We start from the raw sequence: 12,645 nt of genomic DNA, 5'->3' as shown, positions 1-12,645 counted from the left end.
TTCGAAAGCTAACAAGGTACACAGGGGGCATTTACTTCTGCTGTGAAGGCTGATTTATTCAAGACAGACCAGTCTTGAGAAAGAATCTCAAACATTGATGACTTAAAGCTTCTTCACTGGAAGAGAAAATGTGGAGCCCGGCTCACAATCGCAGAGCTTCAGCTGTCTACACGCAGGACGCGCAGCAAAACGTCACAAGGTATTTATAAATCAACAAAGCATGATTCCACAGAGTTATTTCCAGGCTTGCTTGTCCATCCGGGGCAGGGCCCATGGGTTTCTAGGGTGCACATCTCCTCACAGACCAGGAACACTGCTTTCAGCATCTCAACGTTAGAACAGGCTGACTGTAAAGCAAGTTCTCAGACAAGTGTGTTTCCTCGGGGATAGTCACTGTTGATAAAGTTACACGGACGACGGATTTGCACTCTAGGAAGGAACCCAGATGGAAAGAAAGTCGGAAGGACTCTTTTTCTAGTGCAGTCTCAGGCCTGAGCATTTCTGACAGCCACAAAACCAGAAAAAGCCAAGGGAAAGTTGAAGTCACAGTGTGGGGAAGTTTTAACCAGAAATGGCTACGTGATTTCCACAAAGCTCACACAAAAGAGGGACGTATTTGTGTGAAAGAAAAGAAAAAGAGAGGTAAGCTTTTTTGACAAGTAAGATTGAAGGACGGTTTCGGGGAGTCCTCGGAACCACCTGTGACCAGAGGCCAGCACCCGGCTGAGCACAGCAGCTACGCGAAAAGCCTCCCGTGAAAAGCAAATGCACCGGGTCTGTGTGGAAAGGGGTATGTGAGTTTAGGTGCAAATGTAAAGTTTAATCAGGTTTTGGGTTATACTCTGAAAGGCTCAGGCACTCCGGTGGAGACCCCAAATCACTGCCAGTCGGTTCCTGGGGCCCTCTCCCTGGGGCGGCCTGGGGTGACAGGACACAGCTCTGGGACCCTCCCACAGAGGGCTTCCCTCCCCTCACTGGAGGAGGCCAGATGAGTCCCCACATCCCATTTATGATGTCCTGAGAGGTGTTCCTCAGGAACCTGGATTCTGGGACCCCTACCCAAATGGCCCTGAGCCTTCCTCACTGGACTTCCTGGACCTCTGTCGCCTGGCTGGGGAGCAGACTGCTCTGGGTCACCTCTGGCCATGCCTGATCCAATTCCCCAGGCGAGGAGGGATGGCGACTGGGGGCTGCTTCCCCGCACTTCCAAGCCAGCAGTCGAGTTACCTCTTGGTACCTCCCACCCTCCCACCTTAGTTTCCGCTCACTCCAGAACCCCTGGACTCGAGGGCCTACATCTTCGATCACGGGTTTCTGGTTCCTGTCTGGAATCCCTTCCCCCTTCTCCTTTAGAAAATGCCTGCCCACTTTTCAAACCCACTCAGCTGCCCTTCAGCACTGCATTCCCACGGCACTGGGGGGAGCACGGCCACGCTCACACACTGTGGGAGCGGTCCAGAGGTGGGCCTGCCTACGGGACAGCGGGTTCCTGCAGGGTGAGCTGTGTCCGGGCTTTTAGAAGGGTCCAGCCCGGTGCCACCATGTTGCAGGGGCTTGGAGGTGCTTTCCAGCAGGCTGAGTGCAGGAACCTGTGTGTAGCTCCCGTAGCTCTGACTCATGCATTTATCTGTTCACTGGCCACCGAAACGGCTCAGGTTAGCCCTGGCAGCCTTTCTTACAACCAACAACGTTCATCTGACAATTTCTGAGTGCCTTAGATGTGTTGGGTGTCATAGTGGGTGGAGGGGTAAAAAGAACGGTTTGTCTCAGTGCTGAACAATCAGGGACTGAGCAGCTTTTGTTCTGCGACTTGTCAGACGCTGCGTAAGGGTTTCTCGGGATGCTCAGGTCCCCCCAGGGGGCTTATACTCTCAAGGGTAGGATAACCGAGACTTGCTCCTTGACCCTGGGGAGGCCACCAGCAGGCCCACCCTGACAGGTGGAGAAGAGGGGCCCTTCCTGACCCGAGCCTGGCCCCGTCCTGCACCTGCCTGCACGGGGACCCCCCTAGGCAGTAGGTCAGGCTTCTCCACCGGGGTCTCCTCTCTCGGTGAGGTGGGTCCGGGAGGAGGCCTGCGCAGGCCTTGGCCACAGGTACAGGCTGCCTGGGTGGAGAATTCTGAAATTCCGGGTGCCTGGAGCGTGGTCTTGAAGGGGTGGACGCTGACCTTGGCCCCTGGACTCCCTGCCCTGTGGTTTCTATGATGCAGGGCCCAGGGCCGAGGATGGGGGTCAGAGCCAGTGATGACAAAGTGTGAAGCTGCAGGCTTATGTCCACCCCTTTAGGCACGTGGGGAAAAAAAGCACCTTTAAGCAAAGGGGAGAATTACCCTTCATGCCTGCCTGGGATGCACTGCCAGAGGGCAGAGGCCTTACGGGGACCCTCGGCTCACGGAGGACGAGGCGCACGCACCCTCCTCAGGACCCCGGTGGGAGGCGGAGCCCCGCCATCGGCAGGTAACCGCACTGCCTTGGGAGACGGAAGCCCGTGCCGTTCGGGCCCGGGCCGAGAGGGGAAGACTCATCTCTCAGATGCCGAGGCGTCAGGGCGCTAAGGCTGCCAGGGCGTTCTCAGCCCGGTGACCGGGAAGGCTCCCTGGTGCCAGGGGTGGCAGCTGCCCTCCACAGTAACTGCTCTGTGCCTGTAACTGCGCTGAAGGGCAGGAGGCTGCAGAGTCTGCTCTATCGTTCGGTATTGTTAGAGAATGTCTTTGCTGACAGAAAATCCCTCGTGCCTTTTTTTCAGGCAGAGTATTGGCCGGTTGGGGTGAGTGGGGAAAGTTCACCAGGAAGGGGGTCACGCTGAGGGCAGCTTATGCGTCCAGAGGGTAAATATCTTACCGCAAGCCACGCACAAAGCAGGGAGCACAGAACTGGGCCCCAGCCCACGTCTGGTCTGACTCCAGAGCCCAGGGTGTGCCCACTGACCTACTCAGGTCAGGTGTGGTTGGAAAAGTAAGGTCTCTGTCCCCTCCCCTGAGTCATGGTGTATGTGTGACTGCAATAGAGGCCGCTGGAAATGACGTGTGCGACTTCTAAGGCCGGGCCATTCAGGGCTTCTCCCTTGTCACCGTGACCCTCCCTCTGCAAACCCTCAGCTGCCACGTGGAGCCACGCTGCAGGGGCCACACCAAGGTGCTCTGGTCAGCGGTCGCAGCCGACCCAGTCCTCTGGGCACCGCAGACACGGACAGCAAACAAGGGAGTGGACGAGCCTTCTCCAAGGGCTCCTCCAGCAGCAAGGGCTCCAGCCCCAGCCATCGGCGTCACCACCAGCCATCCGAATCGTCCCACCCCAGGCCCCGGATCCGGGGGTACAGCATCCCCTCTGTGCCCTACTGACCCCTGGAACCCATGAGAAACAGAAAGTGGTTCTTGGGTGTGTCACTAAATTTGGAGACTGTTTCCCAGCAATAAGTAACCAGAACGGAATTAAGAGCATTCCGGGGGAGAGTGAATGCCGCCGAGATGGGGAAGCACGGTGACGGACCTAGTGGAGCCTCTGCCCTGGGTCTTTCTGGTTCTGCAGCCACTCCTTCGAGACAGCTTCACCCCTGCACCCTCCCCAAACTCTCCGAATGGGGACAAGGAAAATCAAAGGCCTTCAAGCCACTGGGCCTGTGGATGAAGTGCTAGGGCAGTGGTGGACCACCTACTACGTGCCATTACATTTAATCCACGAATTTAACAAATACTTTGGCCCCATCATGTGCCAGGAACAGGTCTGGGAAGGAAGCCACGCACAAAACTACGTCCCTGTTCTCATGGGGCTGATGTGTGAGTGAGGGTGACAGGCAGTAAGCAAATAACTCTACAATATTATGTCACAGAGTGCTCGGTGCTGTGGAGAAACGTAAAGCCGGGTAAGGGGAAAGACAGGCAGTTGACAAAGGCTGGTTGGAAAAGGAAGGCCTCCCCGAGAAGGTGGCATTTCGGCAGAGAGAGCCCATGCTCTGCGCAACCTCAGAACCCACGCCCTGGGCATGGGTATCAAGGAAAGAAAAATCCAGGTATCTTCCAGTGTACACACCTGTGGCCTCTTAGAAACAGTACGTTTGGATACACACTTCCATATATAAAACAGATAAACAACAAGGACTACCTGTAAAGCACAGGGAATTATACTCAATATCTCGTAATAACTTATAATGGAAAAGAATCTGAAAAAGAATAGGTCCACGTATATATATACACACACATATATATTACGTAACTGAATCACCGTGCTGCACACCTGAAACACTGTAAATCAACTATACTTCAATAAAAACATTTTTTAAAAAGTACATTTGGAGATCGCCCTCCATGGGGCTCACAGGCCCCCTACCAGGTATGTGAACAGGAGGGGAGACTCCTCTGAGAGCACCTCTCTGCACCCCGCCCCCCAGACCCCCGCCAGGCCTTCCCTCCGGCCCTGAAGACAGGGCCACCGGAGGGGTACTTACACAGAGCACGTGCAGGACGACCGCCCCCTGTCTTCTGTCCTCGTTGGTGAAGATGTCATTGGGGAACTCGTGCAGGGCTACAGAAGGGAGAGAGAAAAACAGCTCAGTACAGGTGGCAACACATTCAGGGCGGGAGGTCTGGGACCGCGCCGCCACCCTCGTTCCGATACGGGGTCCACGAACCTGGATGAGGAAAGATTACATCTTTATGTTCACAAATCTCTAACTGGAATTTGGTGTTTCCTCCAGATAAGAATGGAGGCAACAAACCGCAGCTGTGCTAGAAGTACCCGGGCTCTGCCCCCAGGAGACACGTCCATGACCCTCTGTCCTGCCATCCTCATGGCTCACTCATCACTTTAGAGTGAGGGTGGCTTGCAAACCGCCACCTGTGACCAAGGGCTCGTGAGAAAACACGGGAACCACGATCATGCAGGTCTATATTCTAACCCAGTGACAACTTCATTTCAGTGGACCAGTCTCCCTCCGTCACCTCACACATCTTGCAAACACTGAAACGTCTTCCCGAGCAGAGGTCTGCAGGCTTCAGGGATTACCCAGGGGTCCGTGGCACACACAGGATTAAGTCCCTGCTCTAAACGGTCCCTCTGTCCCTCCTTTCCTTGTCCCACTCCTGCCCTGGCCTGGGGCCTGGGCCTCTTATGACTCCCTCCCGGCTCTCACTTCTATGACACATTGCCCTCCCCTCCCCAGGGAGTCCAGTACAGGGCAGAAACCACGAGAAAAATCATCCTTTCTGCCCACTTTCCAAACCCAGGACGCTGATGATGGCCGCGGTGGGGCAAAGCTAAGGAGAGGGAACCCTGCAGGGCAGGCCTGTCTCTCACCCTCGGGCACCCAGAGCCCAGATTTCCTGTCACCGTCCGGCCCACCGGGTGCCTGGACCTGGCCAACCCTGAGCCCCACTCCGTGGTTCTGAAGATGACAAGCCCCGCCCACAGGTCCTTCCTGATGTGCCCTTCGTCTGTATGAACTCTCAGCACCCGTGGGATGGGCTGGCTGCTGACAGGCCGGGATGGGCAGAGACGGAGGCTCTGAGGGCAGGATGGCCACACAGACTTGTGCAGAGTTGACAACGGTGCACGCAGTGCGCTCAGCTCCTGGCAGGCGTGGGCCCTGCACTTGGCACCCACTACGCCTCTGACCCGGGACGGAAAGCTGCTGCTCCCGTGCTGTAGACGAGGAACCCGAGGCGCAGCCGGACTGGACACCATGCTAGAGGGTCCACGACGAGGACCACGCACCCAGCAGACGGGCCGGGGCCGCCCTCGTGCTGTGATCCCGGCTCCCGGCATCTACTAACCATCTTACTCCACCCGGTGACCTCTTCCTTCTGGGGGCCTCTCCGAGCAGGGGACCTGATCTGATCTAAATTCTACCTCCACACACCAGAGGGAAGCAGGTGGGCTGTTTGTTCCTTTGCATTTCTCTGTGCAGCTGCCACGGGGCTTTTCAGCGCCGGGCAGCTCCCGGGTAAATGTGACCATCCCATTGCCCACCTACCCCCAGAAGTGGAGACTGGTTGGTTGGCCTGGTTAGTGTATCGATCAGGACAGCCGTCATCCTGGGGAAACTGAAACCAGGGTCTGCCCTGTGATGGGCGCCACGCAGAACATCACGCGTGGGGACCGCCTACCGTCAGCGAGGAGGAAGTGGGAAAAGTGAGGGGGCTTCGAGGTACCTCTGGTGCTGATCTATGGAAGCAGCTACTTTCATCCCTCCTACCCCACCCTGGCTGAGGGCAGCAGGTGAAGGGAGTGAAGGCCACGGTGCAGGCAGCCTTACCGGTCCGCGTCTGCAAGGCGCCCACACTGTGCCAGCTCCATCATCCCTGCCTCTCTACCAGGACCTGCAGGAATGGTTTGATCAAGGGTACTATGTCAGTATGTGACACATTTATGTCTCGAATCCACGCATTTTGGTTTTTAAATCCCCTTGGCACTCAGCAATGAGTGGAATGACCATGACCAGGCGGAGCCTCGGGCTTTGAGTTCTGGTCGGGGAGGGTCTCGGCAGAGGTCTGGATGCCCAGCCAACCCTGGGACCTGGCTGGGGCTCTTGGATAGGACCAGGCTGAGGGCTGTGCCCTTGGAAGGGGAAGGACCCACAGAGCCCAGTGCTGACGCCGGAGGGGCTGAATGCTGTCCAAAGTCCTGGCCAAGCACATGTTGGGTGGGGGTGAGAGGGGGATGGGAGGGGGGAGTGGGCGTGGGGACCACAGCACTCTCCTTCAGGCTTCTCTTTCCTGACGGCTCAGGGACCCTCCTCTCTCTCTGGGGAGTGGGAGGCTTGGCAGTGTCCCCGTCTTGATCTGCTCTTCCTGGCCTGGTGCCTGGTTCATCACCAGCTGGAAACTCCTAGTCCCCGGTCAAGGGTGTCTCCTCCTGTCGGAACCCATGACTGGCCACGAGAAAATCGGTGAAATTCTCCGTGAGACGATCCCAGTGTAGCAGTGGGGGGGCTGGGGGCTGTGAGCAGAGCAGGGACCTCCTCACTGAGCTGAAGGTGGCTGGGCAGTGGCTGAGACAAAGCGTGGGTGTGTCAGGGGGTCAGCTGGGGGGAATGCAAGGCAGCGGAGAGTTAATTAAATGCTTTCCAATTGGTTTGCTTCTGAACAGCAACAGAAGTCTTCTTTGGTGGATCCCAGGCGTGTGGGAAGAGCGGCCAGGAGAAGTGTGCCCGGGAAGCCTCACCTGACACGGTTCCCACTCCGACCGCCCCTTCATGGCAGCCCCTCTGAAAACATGCACTGGGCTGCCGAGGAAATTACTACAATGATTTCAAAGAGCTAATGCACACCTTGCAGAGAATAGTGCAGGTATTTCCCGCTCCCTCTTAGAGATACATCATCTTTTGGAAAAACGTCACGAAAAGAGATTTCTTTTAACAACTGAGCTGGGGCTGTCTCCTCTTGCCCTCCAAGAGATGAGCTTCCTTCATAGGCGGGTCGCTCCAGAGCAGGCCCCCAGACAACAGTTTGAAGGCCAGCAGGCGACCCCAGGAGGGGAGTGGAGAGGTAAGATAAGAAAGGGAAGGAGCTGACACCTAGGCTCAGACTTGCCAGGGCCCCTCTGGGAGCCACTGCAGAACATGCCCCGGGGCTATACATGGACCCCCACCCGTCACGTTTAAGGCTGTCTTCAACACTTTAGGGCAGACCCTTAACGCTTCCGCACACCTCTGCACTGGCCAAGTCAGGTGTGTTCCTGGGAACAGAGAAGGCCCTAGACAGAGTCACAGGCGCATCAAGAAACCATCCTCGCACGTGGCGTGGTGATGCCTGCATGGTCTGCGTGGTGTCTGCAGGGGACACCCATGATCTCCATGATCCTCCAAGCGCCCTTGTGAGGAAATGCAAGGGAATAGGGACAGGGTGTCTCTATGAATAGGAGGAAGAGCCCCTAACTTGCTCATGCATGACTGGCGTCAGCACAGAGCGGCGGGGCGTGGGGTGGAGGCGGCAGAAGGAAGACCCTGGACCCGGGCCTAAAAGTGTGGGTACATTGCCGTTGTGCTGTGCCTTCCGAGTCCAGCGTGGCAGTGCCTGAGTGTTCAGAGCGCACCGCAGTGAGCTGCATTGTAACCTGTTCTTATATTAAGCATCGAGTCCACCACGTTAGACTCTTCTCTGGCTCATCTGCAAAGGGCAGTAGCAGACGACCCTGGCCACAGAGGAGGTGTCTCGGGAGCAGCCCTGTCACCAGAGACCCACGGGGGCAGCAGCTTTGTTGGGGGGACGCTCCCAGTGCTCATGACTTACCTCATCAGCCCCTCCTATGCACCCCACACAGCGTCTACCAGTACACACGCGGTTATTTCACGCAGCGTTGCTTCGTCCAGGTTCTAAAGCAGTTTGGTATGATGGTGTTTAATCTCCCTAAGAAGGGGTCAGCCTGGGCCCCGGAAAGCGCCCTCAGTTGGGCATCTGGAGCTGTGAGGTTCACATCCAGGCCTCCCACTGTGTGGCCTTTGTCGACATGTCACTTCACCTCTGCGGGCCTCAATCCACCTGTTGGCCCATCTGAAAAATGGCTGTGGTTCCTCGTCTCCACTGCCTCTGGTCCACGCACACAGTACGGTCAGTGCATACAGCAGGTGCCTAATAAGTGTCAGCAGGATGAAGGGCTCTGAAGGGAGGGGACTGGGACACTGACCGGGGATGGAGTGAGTCAGCCTTCCCCGGCTGGCCCTACGGTTCAAGAAAACAGCTGCCGGGGCTTCCCTGGTGGCCCAGTGGTTGGGAGTCCGCCTGCCGATGCAGGGGACGCGGGTTCGTGCCCCGGTCCGGGAAGATCCCACGTGCCGCGGAGCGGCTGGGCCCGTGAGCCATGGCCGCTGAGCCTGCGCATCCGGAGCACGCCCCAGAAACGGCGCTTTCAGAAGAGCTGCAGTTGCCCAAGAAGAGTGAACGGAGACAGGGTGGCCTGCTGGACTGGAAGACTCTGCCCAGCACTTCTTGGCCTCCGTTTCCTCATCCATAAAACCAGGCAGGGCCTGCAGTGCGTCCCACAGAGCTGATGGCGGTACTGATGCCATCCCAGCCGCCCTCCACTCGCCGGTGCTTCTTGCATCCAAATCCAAAAGAACCAAGGGCGTTTCTTAAGGCCTGAGCTAGGATGCTCACCACTGCTGGGAACTTACCGTCATCCTGGGACTGCTGGTTAGATTCCACGTAAGAACCCACCATGCAGAATCAGGGCTGGGTTCAGATCCCACCTACACCACTCACACGTTATCTTTTCTCCTCTCTGAGTCCACCTCCTTCGTCTGTGAGATGAGGTGTGGATGCCATCCATGCAGTGTTGCTGGGAAGAGCACAGACAGCGTGTGTGAAACACCTCCCACCGTGCTTCCCGGGTACCTATTGCATTTCTTCCTAATTATAATGATGGTGGGATGCTGCCTGGCATCAGTGTTGGTGTTAAAATCCACCAGTCACCAACTCCTGCCTGCCTGGCCTCTGCGTCTGTTTCTCCAGGGTGGCGTCCAGTCTGAAGGAGCCGTGTGAGTGGATGAGCATCTGGTAAGTGTGCTTCCCTGTTCGGGCCGTTGGGAGCCCGAGGTTCCCTTGTCATGCTAGGAACAGCAACGCATCCAGCCGAGGGTTCCCCCAAACACCTTCAAAATCCTCAAAGTCTCTTTCTCTCCCCCAATTTTCTTTCCAGCACATCTTGCCAGCCCTGGGGCGGCAGAGGCAAGCAGTGCTGTTCCCATGGAAACCACAGAGCCTGGAGGGAGCGGATTCCCCTTACCAAGGCAACGGCAATCAGCGGCCTGCTTCTCTCTCCTGGCCGCTTTCCTGAGGCCTGAGTTTGATGAGTCTAAATGGAGGTTTGAAGGGGATGGAGAGTTTTTTGGGTTTCTTTTTTAATACAGCAGGGGCTTTCACGGCATCTTTAGACGTACTAATTATGTATTGATCCAGTGGAGCAGCCCAAAGTGAAGACCAACACACCTGAAAAGGCCAGCCTCCCTTAAAACACCGGAGTGAAAGGAATCTGTGCGGCTGCAACCAACACAATGCCCTTCTCTCATCCAGGGCTTGTTTACTTTTTTGTTTGTAATTTGTGTGTGTGTGTGTGTGTGTGTGTGTGTGTGTGTGTGTGTGTGTGGTACATGGGCCTCTCACTGTTGTAGCCTCTCCCGTTGCGGAGCACAGGCTCCGGATGCACAGGCTCAGTGGCCATGGCTCATGGGCCCAGCCGCTCCGTGGCATGTGGGATCTTCCTGGACCGGGGCATGAACCCGTGTCCCCTGCATCGGCAGGCGGACTCTCAACCACTGCGCCACCAGGGAAGCCCCTGTTTATTTTTTTAATCACAAAATACCTAGAGCATCTTGATTGGCCCCTTGGGGATTGCACCAAGAATTGGGGTCTTGACACTGCCCAACTCCTCCCCTGCAGCAATGGATGACTTCATGCTTCTCTTTTAGACGCTTTGATCTGTCCTGGTACTCCCCCACCCCTCGCCCCCGTGATGCCTGCTGCTCCCTGGTCCCCTGGCACGAACGTTGGGAAACGCAGTCTGCCAGGTGTGGTAACACTCAGCCTCCCACAGAGCCTTCCCGACCCTCTTTTGGTGGCCCTGTCATACTGTGTGTGTACCCAACATGTGACTTTCCAACAAACTGCAGTCGTAGCTTGGACTCAACCACCCTGTGAGCTCCCGGAGGGCAGGAACTCTCTCTGGGCAGCACCCACCAGGTCCGGGTCCACGAAAGAGAATGACAAATACCAAGTGAATGGACTCAGAGAGCGCTTCTCCCAGGACACAGCTTTTGTGTACACCCAGGACAGAATTATTAGCTGAGAAAGGACACTGGGAGAGACAATTCAATAAAACACCCAACAACTGGATTCCAACTTGGATGGCCTTTCAGCCTGTGGACAAATATCCCATTTCTTCCTGTTCCAAGACCTGGAAGGAGCACACGTGTAGGCCCGCTGCATGGTTAGATGGGGCCATGACGTATGCTTTGGTTAATGAAATGTGAACAAAACAACAGGCTGTCTGCCCTTTCTAGGCAGACTTTCACAGCCAGTGTCTGACTCACTACCTTGCACGTTCTTGGTTAAGCCTTCACGGAAACATCTGTCAGGATGAATCTTCCATCAGCCTGGTCCCTGAGTAACTGATATCAGAATCCCACACCCCTGATGTGCACATTTGGTAGTATGAATAATAAACAGCATTTGTATTCTTCTTAGCCACTAGGATTTGGGGCTGTTTGTTACCCAGCGTATCCAAGCAATGCAATAGCAAACATGTCCTCAGCATCCCTACAGCCTTTTGCACATGAGGCTTCAAGGCAACCTTTGGTTTCTCGTGTCTTCTCCACTAGACTGGGGAAGCGTGGGTAAGGCTGGAGGAAATTTATTCTTCTTTGTATCTCCTATGCCTACCTAAGCACCTGTAATAGACAGTTGCTTAATGAGTGTTGATTGATCAAATGAACACATTCGTCATGAATGAAGGCCCCTGAACAAAATTACCTGCAAAAGAATCTGTGAAAGTGGATGTATCCACCACTTGAAAAGTTTCAGGCTCACCTCACACCGGTCAGAATGGCCATCATCAAAAAATTTATAAACAATAAACGCTGGAGGGGTGTGGAGAAAAGGGAACCATCCTACACTGTTGGTGGGAATGTAAATTGGTACAGCCACTATGGAGAACAGTATGGAGGTTCCTTAAAAAACTAAAAACAGAGCTACCATATGACCCAGCAATCCCACTCCTGAGCATATACCCAGAGAAAACCATAATTCAGAAAGACGCATGCACGCCAATGTTCATTGCAGCACTATTTACAGTAACCAGGACATGGAAGCAACCTGAACGTCCATCAGCCGAGGAACGGATAAAGAAGATGTGGTACATATACACAATGGAATATTACTCAGCAATAAAAAAATAACAAAATAATGCCATTCGCAGCAACATGGATGGACTTAGAGATTGTCTTACTGAGTAAAGTAAGTCAGACACAGAAAGACAAATATCATGATATTGCTTATATGTGGAATCTAAAAAAAGGGGTACAAATGAACTTATTTACAAAACAGAAATAGAGTCACAGATGTAGAAAACAAACTTATGGTTACCAAGGGAAAAGGGGGGAGGGATAAACTGGGAGATTGGGATTGACATTTACACACTACCATATGTAAAATAGATAACTAATGAGAACCTACTGTAGAGCACAGGGAATTACTCAATACTCTGTAATGGCCTAATTGGGAAAAGAATCTAAAAAATAAAAAAGAGTGGATACATGTATATGTATAACTGATTCACTTTGCTGTATACCTGAAACTAACACAACATTTTAAATCAACGATTTTCCAATAAAAATTAAAAAAAAAAAAAGAAGAACAGTTTCAGGCTCAGTGAGGCTGAGCAGAACACAGGGGTACAAGGGGGAGCCTGATGGCAACAGGAGGGTGCAGGCTGCTGTGAGGTCATCAATGGAATTTGCGTCTCATTCTAAGGACTGTCAATAACAATGGAAAACTTATTAACAAATCAAAATTGTGCAAAAAATAAAAGTACTTATTTAGCCCTTACCATGCATACTCTGGGTACTGTACTTAACCCCAGTCCCAGAAAGATAAAGGATGCACAGTCCTGATCATTGAGGATTTAACAGATCAGTGAACAAAAGGTTAGGCTGGAAGC

The 12,645-nt window shown here is 54.3% G+C and overlaps 1 protein-coding gene across 1 annotated transcript in view; it reads right to left on the bottom strand.

The window, feature by feature from the left end:
* Window positions 1-12,645, bottom strand: part of SLC24A3 (solute carrier family 24 member 3) — a 464,038-nt gene that overhangs the window by 190,143 nt on the left and 261,250 nt on the right. Inside the window, exon 3 of the mRNA XM_067707351.1 lies at window positions 4,445-4,521. Within this exon, the coding sequence (XP_067563452.1) occupies window positions 4,445-4,521 (77 nt within the window). The remainder of the gene's footprint in view (window positions 1-4,444; window positions 4,522-12,645) is intronic.

The sequence above is a fragment of the Pseudorca crassidens genome, chromosome 15, assembly GCF_039906515.1.
Source record: "Pseudorca crassidens isolate mPseCra1 chromosome 15, mPseCra1.hap1, whole genome shotgun sequence".
Lineage (NCBI taxonomy): Eukaryota > Metazoa > Chordata > Mammalia > Artiodactyla > Delphinidae > Pseudorca > Pseudorca crassidens.
The sequence above is the reverse complement of the archived record's forward strand: the minus strand, read 5'-3'. Positions and strand labels throughout refer to the sequence as shown.